The 12,255-nt window shown below is 50.5% G+C and overlaps 4 protein-coding genes across 4 annotated transcripts; 1 reads left to right on the top strand and 3 right to left on the bottom strand.

Annotated features, from left to right (window-relative positions):
* Positions 1-363: 363 nt before the first annotated feature.
* On the bottom strand, positions 364-1,003 carry KVR01_001392 (uncharacterized protein; the record flags this gene model as incomplete). Its single annotated transcript, XM_044787750.1, has 2 exons — positions 364-660; positions 866-1,003. 2 exons carry the CDS (start codon positions 1,001-1,003, stop codon positions 364-366), a joined length of 435 nt encoding a protein of 144 aa, XP_044649347.1.
* A 560-nt stretch (positions 1,004-1,563) lies between these two features.
* Positions 1,564-5,029, bottom strand: KVR01_001925 (uncharacterized protein; the record flags this gene model as incomplete). Its single annotated transcript, XM_044791246.1, has 2 exons — positions 1,564-2,484; positions 2,549-5,029. 2 exons carry the CDS (start codon positions 5,027-5,029, stop codon positions 1,564-1,566), a joined length of 3,402 nt encoding a protein of 1,133 aa, XP_044649880.1.
* Positions 5,030-7,697: 2,668 nt separating this feature from the next.
* Positions 7,698-8,564, top strand: KVR01_001164 (uncharacterized protein; the record flags this gene model as incomplete). The annotated part of the gene is made up of 3 exons (XM_044794781.1): positions 7,698-7,791; positions 7,847-8,368; positions 8,434-8,564. 3 exons carry the CDS (start codon positions 7,698-7,700, stop codon positions 8,562-8,564), a joined length of 747 nt encoding a protein of 248 aa, XP_044649119.1.
* A 256-nt stretch (positions 8,565-8,820) lies between these two features.
* KVR01_001252 (uncharacterized protein) lies at positions 8,821-11,290 on the bottom strand (the record flags this gene model as incomplete). Its single annotated transcript, XM_044782093.1, has 7 exons — positions 8,821-9,638; positions 9,711-10,040; positions 10,250-10,393; positions 10,464-10,564; positions 10,661-10,781; positions 10,867-11,055; positions 11,116-11,290. 7 exons carry the CDS (start codon positions 11,288-11,290, stop codon positions 8,821-8,823), a joined length of 1,878 nt encoding a protein of 625 aa, XP_044649207.1.
* Between the last annotated feature and the right edge of the window lie 965 nt (positions 11,291-12,255).

The following is a 12,255-nucleotide window of genomic DNA, read 5'->3' as shown; positions in this document are numbered from 1 at the left end:
ACGGGTGATGATGTGGAGGTGTGGATATTTTCGACTCGGATTTCGACTACGAAATTGAGGAAACGCAAGATGGTGTGCTGCAAGTGGTAGCAGACAGTTCGCAGTCTAATCTCAAGCCTCGTGCCACTGTCGCTCGTCATCCTCCAGCTTCTTCAGAGAATTGTTATGTGCGGGTCAGTGCCATGGCTGCGTGTGAATAGTCATCCCTAAGGATGGTAAGGGGGTTCAGCTGGGCACTGTAGTGACAATCCATATATGCTTGAACATATGCCGTTCCCACTCCGGCGTTAAACCACCCCCCCCCCCCTTCACCTTCTCGCCAGCCGGCCAAAAAAAAAGAGAGGGGGGGGATGAAAGGCCTCTCTATTCCTCCACCGCCATGCCCTTCCCTTCCTCCCAAGCCCTCCATCTTGAATCGGAGAAGACGTCCTTCCACCTCCTCTGGAACACGCCCCTCTCGTCAGCGGTCCTTTTGAACCTCTCTACCGACTCGACGTCCGCCCGTCCAAGGCTGCCGTACAGGTGCGGGTACCCCTCGCTGCTGCTGCCGCCGCCGGCCGGAGGCTCCCACCTCACAGCGCCTCCGATGCTGGCCAGCCGGACCTTGAGTACCCAAAGGGTGGTGTTGCTGCTGAAGAAGAGGTCTGCCGTGACGGGGAGCTGTTGTTCACGGTCAGCGGATGAAGTACTCGAAAGTCGTATAGGATAGGCCTTGAGGCGGGCCGGGCCGGGCAGTCCAGGAACGCTGGTGGCCAAGGCGGACGACGGACAAAAATGCATTGCTGTGTTGCTGCATGGCTGCAGTGGCGCTGACGCTGGTGCTGGCGCTGGTGCTGGTTTTTATATGCTGGCTGGCCTGACTCACCTGCCACGGCGCGCTCAGGTGGATGAAGCCGTCTTTCTTGTCAAGCTCTGACGGCGGGAACACATCCGGTATGGGAAACGGCGGCTCCGTGTCTACTATCTTGTAAACGTATCTGGGTGGTTCTGCCGGCGCCGTCATGGTGGGTGAAAAATTGTCTGTCGTGAGCAAGCGGGTCCCAAAAGAATTCGCTGATGGCTTGCTTGGGTGCTGCCGAGTGAGTGGTGAGAGCCGAAAGAGAGAGGGAGAGAGAGTCAGGGAACAGGGCTTGCCTCTTCTGATTGATGTTCTGTTCGCGAGGCGGGTATTGGTGGCCCCCAACTATAACTCCGGGCTTAAGTTCAGGAATCGTCGATTCGGGACTGTCCGCACAACCCCGAGCTCCCCGCCCATGAACGGGGGGAGATCCATTCCACCCTCGGATCTGGAAGGTACATGCCAATTGCCGCTTCACGTGGAAGAGCGACAGAACAAGCATCACAGAGCGCCATTGGATCTTGACTCCCCTTCTTGGGCCCACATGGCGGGATGGAGGCATCTTTTGACTCTTGGCACTCTTTCCTTGGTCTTCATGAAATACATTAACAACAGTCATCGCGTGCTAGTGGAATGTCTGCCCTTTTGATCCTCCGATGCTCCCTTTTTTTCTTATTAAAAAAAGAAGGGGGAGGGGGCATCCCTGGTAAACAACCGTCCCTTGATCACAACATCCCGCCGTCCGCTTCCACGAGCCACAATTTGGCCAGGTCTCTTGTCAGACCTAGCCTCAGTATGCGCAGCACCTGCTCTGCCGATGTTGAGTAGTCCAGCCCGGATCTCCAATCCCAGCCCCTCTTTGCGTTGCCTTTCGGTGCTACTGCGCTACTCTTGCCCGGCGACCCGCCGGCCACAGACCGATGCAGCTGTGAGGCCAGCATCGAGCTTCCCGTCAGCACCATGCTTCCTTTCTCCGTTGACTTCTTCATCAGGTCTGCTGGCGTAGACCCCTTCAAGAGCTTGGGAGAAGATGCAAGCACCAGCTGGAAGAAATCCTTGCACGTCTCGTAAACCCTGCTGCCCACGGTCTGGAGGTCCTCAACCGCCTTGAGCAAAACGTCGAGCTGCTCAAGTGTGATTAGCGGCGGAGAGCCAGGGCCGCGCTGGTTGTGGTCGACAAATACGAGCGCCTCGCCCAGCAGGGCCAACAAGAAGTCCTCGCCGACGATTGCGTCACGCGATGCGTCGTACAGACCGCCACGAATGTTGTCGTCCGAAGAGGCAATCACAATTGTCAATGCTGCCGCGGCAGACTTTTGCCGTCTTGCCAACGGCAGTGACTCGTCGTCGCGGATCTCGTAGAATTTGCGCAGCGTGGCGTAACCGGCAAGCATCTTGCCAAGAAGCTCTGCTGCTTCTAAATCCTGTTTGGCCAGTCGCTCAAGAGTGCTATTGCGCTGCTTCAGGAGCTGCCGCAGGTGGTCGTCAAGCTCTGCTGTAGGTGGGTACGCGGCGGACTGGATGAGAGAGTAGGCGATAAGAAAGTGCATGACATCTCGCACTTTGGCTGGTCGATGAGACAGGGCATAGTACCACATTGCCTCACCATAGCGGAAGCAGGTCTCCTTCAAAAGATCACCAAAGCGCTGCGATCCCGTTAGCGGCCAGACAATTACCAAATCTCGTACGTTTTGGGAAGGGAAAGGTTACCTCTGCGACCTGCTCCGCAAACTGGATCATGCCAAGTTCGTTGAGTAGCCTCCATACCTTATCCACCATCTCCGTGGACTCCACGTCCATCTCCTCCAGGATGTTTGCAACTAGCTCGCCAACTGTCTCCTCTGACCGTTGTGGCGAGTCCATCCTACCGAGGACGTGGATCGCCACTTCCCATCCATCCCGCGAAACGCCAAAGTTGTCACGGACAGAGGCCAACTCCTTGTAATTTGAAAGCTCTTGGGCATACTGTATCAGTGTGTTGTCCTTAATCCCATCCGTCTCGTCGGGGTCGCCAGGATCGACCCCCAGGACTGCCAGATCCTCCGGATCCAGGTCATCGAACGCGTAAAGAGCTGAGGGCTGGTGCTGTGGTAGCCAGCGGCCTAGGGATGCTATCTCTGTGACGGCGGCAGCCACTGGGAGCGACCACGTTCTTAGCAAGGCAACGACTGCCTTGGCGTTGTCCTCAAAGACACAAGCCATGCCAACTTCAACGGGATTGAGAGAGTTGAAGGAGAAGTCAGATGCCACAGCTGTTTGGAACGAGTGAGCAAGTCGCTCCATGTATCCTTCAGAGCTCATCGCTTGCGGCCCAATCCGGAGGGCCTGAGACCTGGATAGGCGATTACTCTTCTGGCTTCGATTCTCGTCCCACCAGCCAAACAACCCGATAGTAGCTTCACACCAGTCTTGTGCAGTTTCGAGGATCACATCTTGGGCGCCGAGGGCGATCTCGAAAATGACGTTCAGGTTTTCGTAGATCTCCCAAGGAACCTGGCTCTCCGCTTTCCTGGCCGCCGCTGTCAGAGACTGGTAGTCGTCTGACATTTCGTCATCAATGACCATTCTGTTCTTGCCTTCTGCAAACCGTCGCAGATGATCCAGTGCGCCTCTCGCTTTGACACGGAAGATTTTCCACTCATCGTGTGAGATGTGCCAGTTCCCTTTCTTCCCAGGACATAGGTCCAACATGTTGATAGTGTCCTGAGTCGCAAACCGCACATTGTCAAGTGCGCGGCCAGAGTACTCCAGCTCGCCACGGCGGTTAGCCTTGACGGATTCCCAGCCTGCGTTTTCCAATAGTGCCTGCGCCTCGGCGACCTGGCCTCGAAGCAGAGCCATGCACACGGTCGGCCAGAACATGCTATGACTGGCCGGACAAGGCTTGCATTGCAGGACTTCTTGAACCTGGGCTGGGTAGGGGTTGTGATGGTCAGCAAGCCACCTGAAAAGTGACTCCGGGAGGGGTTCTGTCGTCCGGCTATCTTCGCCTGTCCTGGTATGATGTATTTGTAGGGCGAGGGTCGCAACGTATGTGGCCTTCTCAAACGGCAGGGACTGAGGCGCTGGTCCAATTTCAGCAGCATGCTCCTCGGACTGCAGAGGAAGGGTGTCGACGTATTGCTTCCACAAGCCGATGAGCTTTCCGGAGACCGTCGCCAAGGTCTCGTCCAGCCTTTCGTCATCCTCTTCTGCTCCCACGCCATCCTTGTACAGTCGAGTGATCAAGCTCTCGGTGTCAAGTATCACCTCTGGCGGCTCCGTTATGGTTGCGTAGTTGGCTTTGCTGTAGAGGTCCTTGGCAATGGAAGCGATCGTAAACGAGTGTCGGCGGACGCCTGATCGCTGTGCTGTGGCCCGGAATATGCCCTCTGCCTCCCTAAAGACTTTCTCGTCCGCCGCTGGCGTCTGTAGCATCATCAGATCAGACTCATCCATTGCCTCACCGTTCTCGTCCTGTTCCTCGTGTTCCATATCAAGCCACATATCTCCCTCGCCTGCGTCTTCTTCTCCCTCGCCATCAGAGTATTCGTCAAAACGCTCAATGAAAGCCTTTGCTGAACGGGTTCGGGATGTCACTGGGGCATCATCCTGCTCTTCTTCAGGCCCATCAGATTCATCATAATTGTCGCCCTCTGAGTCACTTCCATAGTCCACCTGGAACGAGCCTCCCCTCGTCTGGGTTGCCGCATTCTCCTCGTCCTCGTCCTCGTCGTCATCGTCATCGTCATCGTCATCATCCTCGTCATGGTCCAGCACTTCTTCTCTGAGTCGCGAAGGTTTGCGAGTCGTACTGGAGCGAAGAGATCGGCCGAGTGGAGCGTTGGACTTTTTCTTCTGCTTCGTGGCGAACAGATTCTTTGGGGGTGCGGGCGCAAAGGGGTTCGTCTTAGGGGCCGATCCTGCGCCAGCGAATGGGTTCCTGACGGGCGGGGTTTTGTCGTCCATGCCGCTCAGAGAAAAAGGATTCTTGGAGTTGCTAGCACCAACAGCCTTCATCAAAGAGCTGCCCATGAAGGAGGCAGAAGGGGTGCCGGCGGGTGTGCTGCTCGCATGGGGCGGTGGAGCGGCTGGGGTCGTGGAAGGCACATTGCCAAAGTCGAAGAGGCTTTTCCCCTTGACATGCCGACTGTGATCTGGGGTGGAGAGGAAGCTGCTCTCGTCGTCGTCGTCAGGCACCTTGAAAGACATGGCGAGCTGAGTTGGGCAATTCGTCAAATTGGGCACTCGTTGCGAACCGAGGGGGTTTGCCGATACCTGACGGTTGGATTGCACAGGCAGCTAATTGCACACGTGACGCTGGGCCATGAGCCAGCGATCAGTCCAAAAGGCGCTTGCTCTGCAGCTGGCTGACTTGCAGGCAGGCAGGCAGTGAGTGATTTTTGTTGATGTTGAATGTGCCGCGAGAGGTGGGATGGGCAACACGGCCCAGGACTTGCTAGCTGGGGGACGCGACTTTTCCAAAGCTGCCATTCGCGACAGCAGCTCGAAAGCACGGGCCACCCCGGCCTACGGACGGAGTAGATACCCTGTAGTGCCCAACGCGTTTGCATTGTACTAACGGAATGATTCACTCTGAACACCACCTTTGTCTGCTGCATTTACAGCAAGCAATCACAGAATTGCACACGACATTGTTCACTACCAAAAGTACCAAGCTCGCAGCTGGCACTTGTCTATCATCAATGCAGTCCCTCGGCCCTGGGCAATTAATGGTCTGCTTCGCGAGACTCAGGCCCCAAGGCAATGAAATAAAAGAGCCTTTTGGTCGAATGCCTTTTTTCCAGGCGGCAGCAGCCTTCAGAACTGTCACGTCAGTCATCGTATCTACGCCAAACTACCATAATACCAACTGGCAGCTTGATACCAGGTTTATCAGAAGCCAGGGCGAATCCGCAAGGGAGTGAGTGACAAGGGTGACCGGTGCCTGCATCTCGTGGGCATTTCTCATCTGACGACCTCGGCAAGTAATGGGGAACGTGAACAAGGGTGCCCACAGTCAAACGGACAGGTATTGTGCACTATCCTCGGGTTCAGAGCGTCATCCTGCCGTGGCCCCTTCTCAATGCTGCCTTCCCCAAGATCCCGCCGCGGCGAGGAACGAACCGCGTTGGGTATCGGGTCAAAGAGGCTGGATCCCACGTCAGGTCATCAGCAACATGATTCTCCCCGGATTAAAAGTGGACGCCCACTTGATTTGCCCAGATCAAGGCCACCTGCATCCAAAATGCGGGTCACAGTGGTTCGTGCTCGGGTGTCCACTCCACCATGGTTGAATTGTTCATGCACCGCACGCCTGCCACGGCCGTGTTGTCTTTGATAGCGACAGTTTTGCTGTCTAGGAGCTTGGTCCTCGGCGACGTAGCCTTGATCCATGCCTGTCTTTAGGACCAGCCAAAGTCAACACTACTGTCTCATCCGTCGGCATCCTTAGGATCAGAAATACGGACGTTTTCTCGCGGGTATTTAGTGAGGTCGGGTTTCGGAAATAATACCTTGTCGTCTCCAAGGCTGGAAACAAGCTTTCCAAACTCGGTCGTCATAAACCTGTAAGTCTTCACATGACCCTCCTCCAGTTTCAAGCCTCCTTTGGCGGCAAGACCTGTGATCTCACCAGCACTAACCTCCACTAGAGACGTATTATGTCAAATACTGAGCTCTCACCGCCCGGGAAACTGCCTTCGATGCCTTGGGATTTCAAATTGTTATACCTGGTGGTTGATGAGAAGGAGAAGGGATACCAGATGCCTTGACGTAGACTCCTTTACGACTGGAATGAAGTCGCGCGACCAGTCCCCAACTCTCTAGAGCACAACGACCTCGGGACCTCGTCGCCCCGAAGATCGGCACCGCTGCTATATTCCTATCCAATAAGTACCCGTGCTAACATTGAAGGTAGCAACAGGCGCGGGGTGTGAAATCAAACTAGTAGTATGCCCAGGTGAGGATCTAGGTATGTTGATGAGAATCGTTTGAATTTACTAGAGCCAGTAATATGCTCTAGAGTGTCTCAGAAGCGTCTTAATTTGGACCGAGAATCGATTGTGATTGCAATTCGAACATGACGGTATTGGGCCCCCGGCTTTGCTTTCTATCATCGTCTCTCCCACCCATTATTACCTCTCTTCACTTCCGAGTTATGCATGGAAGTAAGTTATCCTTTCAACGCTGCAGCATTTGCCATCAGCCGGTGAGGTCGTTTCTTCAACATGCAAGGCCCACATTATTTCGCTCACAATTATGTGGCTCGCGTAGAAGTACAGCGCGTTGACCTGTCATCGTAATTATTGGCCAGGAAATGAGAACTCGGGCACTGTCAAGGGAAGTTCTCAAGAATCTAGCATCGGTAGCAATATTCCGTTGGCAGCCACTTGTGAAAGCACATCTGTATTGCACAAATCGTGGCTGGTGGGCCTTTGCGCTGTCCCGGGGCTCCTGATGTATTATTAGAAGCATGCTCTCGATTCGGAGTAGCTTGGCTCTCCCTGGGGCCGAGTCAGGGTATTATTAATCCATGTGATTCATTGGTGAGCTATCTGGTCCCCTGTAGCAATGTTCCTTAATTTCTAATTCCAATTCAAGTATTCCCGAGAGTACGGGGCCTTCACTCCACTTGTACTTGGTAATATCCAGCCATTGACCCGGGCCCGAGATTCGGAGGTGGCTGTGTGACGGGACCGCGCATCACATGGTATCTTAGTTATGATGCTCTACCAGTCAGAGAGGAGCATAAACACAGATGATCCCTCTGCATGTGATTTTTTTTCCGTTCAAACATCATGTCCAGTTCAACTTGCTTTTCGACCAACTCACAACCATCCTTTCAGTTTCCTTTCCTTCTTTGACCGACTCGCCCACGATGCGCGCTGATCTCCTCTCCCTCGCGTTTTCTGTCACTACAGCACTGTCCCAAAGCACCGCTCCTCTATGGCAGGCTCCTGGACCTAATGATAGTATGTTGAAACTTGTTGATTTTGGGTTATTCTCAACAACTGATCAGGAACGCAGGCCGGAGTCCCTGTCCCCTTCTTAATAGTCTTGCGAACCACGGCTACCTTCCCCGCAACGGCAAGAACATCTCCGCAGATGTCCTCATCGAGGGAATGGATGCAGGCCTCAACCTACGAGAAGACGCGAAGCTGTTTTTTAGGCTGCAAGGCAACAAGGCCCTCGAAGCCTCCTCAACGGGTAACAAGGAGACATTCCACCTGAGCGATCTTAACAAGCACGATCTTATCGAACACGATGCTTCTCTTAGCCGAGCGGATATCTTCTTCGGGGATAATTGGTCCTTCAATCAGACTATCTTTGACGAGACAAAGTCATACTGGCCATCGGGGACGATCTCTCTTAGTGATGCCGCCAGGGCCCTCGTAGCTAGACAGAGAAGTGCCGAGAGCATCAACCCTGAGTACAACCTACCACTCGATGGACACACGAACTCTCTGGGACAGACAGCCATGTACCTTGGCCTTTTTGGAGACTACGATGATGGTCATGCTAACAGAAGCTGGGTTGAGTTTTTTTTTGGTATGTTCAGATGACCCGAGATCGAGGGAGATTGGACTGACCGAGGTTGACTTCCCGTTTTGCAGAAAACGAGAGGCTGCCGTTTGAGCTTGGTTGGCAGAGGCGGTCAGATGACGATAAGATCCCGGCAACAGGAATCCTGGCCCTAACTACCAAGGTTGCTGTCCATTATTTAGCTGCGAAGGTTGGACTGTAGAGGCATTGGTCTTTCTGCAGGCGTAGTGGAAGATTAGTTACATATGTAAGGTTCCAACGCGAAATCGGCGTCTTCCATGTTCACCCTCGTCCTTAGGTTGGTTGAATGCGAGATAGTCCACCTTCTATGCATAGCATATTTTTTGGGGATCAAGGGTCTTTAGCTACTTCAGTCCGCTAGAAGCAGTGAATGAAACTAGGCTATCATGCGTTGCTTCAGGATATGAAGTCAAGAGACAAATCTGCATAGTGTGTATCTAGTAGCCGTTGAAGCCTTTTATGACATCAGCCGCCTTTTCCCCAACAGCATACATTGTTTCTTGAGTATGAGCAGAAGGAATCAGAGGCAGGATGCTGGCGTCTACGATCCTCAATCCCTGAACACCATACACCCGTAGCTGCGGGTCCACAACTCCTCCCAGCTCCAAAGGCAGCATCGCTGCTGTGCAGCAAGGGTGCGCGTTTGCTGGGCGGTAGAGTGTGGTCCTGATTGCGTCCTCTATTTGCGCGTCTGTTGTGACATTGGCTCCAGGCACGATCTCTACTGGCTGGAGGGAGGCCATTGAAGGCGTCGACAGGAGCTTCCGAACCACCTTGAGCCCTTCAATGGCAATCTTCATATCGAATGGGTGCGTTAAGGCCTGATAATTTACCTGTGGCGCGCCGAGAATGGGATCCGGATTAGTGGAATTAATGAGCACTGTTCCGCGAGATAATGGTTTGACAACGGCGAAAGCGCTTGAAGCCGCACCGCCGAAAACGCTCTCCATCACGCTACCATGCTGCTCAGATATGACACGAGCCATGATCTGGTGCTGCAGCTTGTAACCAGCCTCCAGGACAGGGTGTTGCTTGTACCAATCGTCAAGATATCGACTGGTCTCGTTGTCATGAAGAATGTCGTCGATCAGCGCTTGATAGTCACTGGTAAGGTTGTCCAGAGATAAGACAACCCTGTTGTTTCCAAAAGCCCAGGTTAAGGGTCCAGTCCTGTTGGCCATGTACTCGTCCCAGGAAGCGTTGAAAAAGGAGGCGTCGTCATAGAGATTCGGGTTGAGGCTTGGCTCATTCAAGACTAATTATCGTTAGCTAGAGTCCCCAGTGACAAAGTGATCGGGTAACATGGAGCAGAAATCGGTGAACGGACATTTGAATGAATAGCCATCATTTGTGGGATGATCCTGGAAATTCGCACCGACCCCAGGCAAATCCGCAACAATCTCAATACATAGAGGTTCCAACAGAGCCCGGGGGCCGATACCACTGAGTTGCAAGATTTGCGTCGTATGCACGGTTCCTGCAGCTAAGATCACTTCCTTGGCGGACTTTAAGAATATGTGTTCGGTCGAATTGCTGTCCACCCGAGCCACATTAACGCCCGTGACGACAGGTAACGCGCCGGGGTTAGTGACAAGTGTTGCCACATAGCTTCCTACAAGGATGTCCAGATTGGCTCGGCCACTGGCTGGATCGTAGTCTATGACGCCAAATTTAGCCAAAACCATCGTGATTGAGAGCTCTGAGAGCTGCAAGTAGAAGTTGGGGTCAGAGTTCTGAGTAGAGAGAAGGTGCTGCATCAATCCCAACGCTACATAAGTACTTGAGTACTTGAGTACGTAGTACCCCCAGAAGTATTTTTATGTGTACCTAGGTTGGTGAATAAGAGAATTTCCTGGGGCAACTTACATGTTTTCCGTGCGGAGGACCTAGTAATATTCACAGGATCAATATCAATCGGCTTCCATGCCATACCGATATTTTCCCCATTGGTATCCCCGTCCGTTCGGTACTCAACTCCAATGTCCTTTGTCCACGCGTCGATGTAATTATCTGATTAGGCATCATCGAGGTCAGAATAGCAACTGCTGGAGCCAAATGACGTAATACCGAGAAAACTCACCTAGAGCAGGGAACTGCCACTTAGGGAAACCTGCCTGCATAGGACCTTGGCCATAACCTTCCGTACTGACAACATAACCATACTTTTCGACAAGCTCAGGACTAAGGATGACGTTAGAACTGCCTAAAGTTCTGAATTTCAAAACAGTCGAGAACATGAAAGACGGGGGTGTGTGATACGGAAATAGTGATGCTCACCTGGGGTATGTGAGAGTCGATGATTTCTTGAAGTATTTGAACATAGTATCCCAGCCCCATCCAGGGTTCCCGAGAGCTTCCCAAGCATCATAGTCTGCACGAGCACCTCGTGATAGTGCCACTAGTTGCTCAGAAATGAATTTAGTATGATTTGTTTGGAAGCAATGCCCATGGCCACGGATTGGAGGCAGGAATTGATTTCTTACTTCCGTTCACAGTCGAACCACCACCTACTGTCTTCCCCAGCCACACACTAAATGATCTGTTCCCCAAGCCTTTTTGGGGTACCGAGGGTATATCGAAAAGATCCTCGGTGTGAAGGAACCTGGCATTGAATGGTATTGCAACATCCCACCTATCATCGAAATCCCCGTATTCGACGACAAGCACCGACGCTAGATGGGATACAATTGTCAGTTTCATTGACTTTGAGGCTCTCGTTCAATTCTGCGCACTTTCTGGGTCTTCAGTCAAGCGATTGGCGACTACGAGCCCAGTAAGGCCACCTCCGGCCACTATATAGTCATATGTGCGATGTACGGTAGATGGATCTCGAAGGATGACTGCGCTTGAGAATCTCATCAGGTTGAGGATGAGATATCTCGAAGAGAGCATTTCGAAAGGATACATATAATCTTGAGCGAACTGTGAATCAATTTTCGGCAACAAGGTTTTGATCTTCCAAGCAGTCTCAAAAACACGGCATTGATCACTGGCATGTGTCTGTAAGAGAAACTTGTTGCTTTATAGCTACCACCGTCTCCACGGCATCTAATATATGACGCGTACTTCAAGAGTCCGCCGATCTCATTAAATGTTGAGTGGTGCCCCTCTTTCAAGGTTTCTCAGTAGTGCTTACTCTACAGTATGTGCTATGCAGGAGTCTGGTGATCTTTAGCTATGGTATTGGCTGTAGATTCCAATGGCCCCGTACCTGCAGTCAAGCTAGCCTAAATATCATTTCAAGGCCGCCTCAATATCGCTCTAAACAGCCGGACCCATTTTAAAGATCTCGGCATTCAAAATAGTAAGTCAGCACACTTACAACACACAACCCTAGCCACACACATATATTTCCCACTAAAAACATTAATTTTTACCTTTATATATTAAATTATATTAAATTATTATAATAATAAAAATAAAAGTAATAATTAGAAATATTTTTAAATTATGTTAATTATTAATTATTTAATTAAAAACTTTAAATTAATTAAATTAATTATAATAATAAATTTAAATTAAAAAATATTAATTAATATTATATTTATATTTATATAATTTTATTATTAAATAAAATTAAATAATTAAAATTTTATAAAAATAAAAATATAATATATTTTTAAATTAATTTAATTAAATTTATTATATATTTTTATAATAATTTTATAACTATTTATAATATTATTTATTATTAAATAAAAGTATTTATATTAATATATAATTTTACTTTTATTTTATATATATTTAAAAATATATATAATACTTTTATATAATATTATATTAATTTAATTTAATATTATTAATTTAATATAATTTAACTTTAAAAATTAAATTATTATAATTTATAATTTATAACTTACTTTTAATATTAT

Source organism: Diaporthe batatas (assembly GCF_019321695.1).
Source record: "Diaporthe batatas strain CRI 302-4 chromosome Unknown Contig00002, whole genome shotgun sequence".
Taxonomy (NCBI): Eukaryota; Fungi; Ascomycota; class Sordariomycetes; order Diaporthales; family Diaporthaceae; genus Diaporthe; species Diaporthe batatas.
Note: the sequence above shows the minus strand (reverse complement) of the source record. Positions and strands in the feature narration are given on the sequence as shown.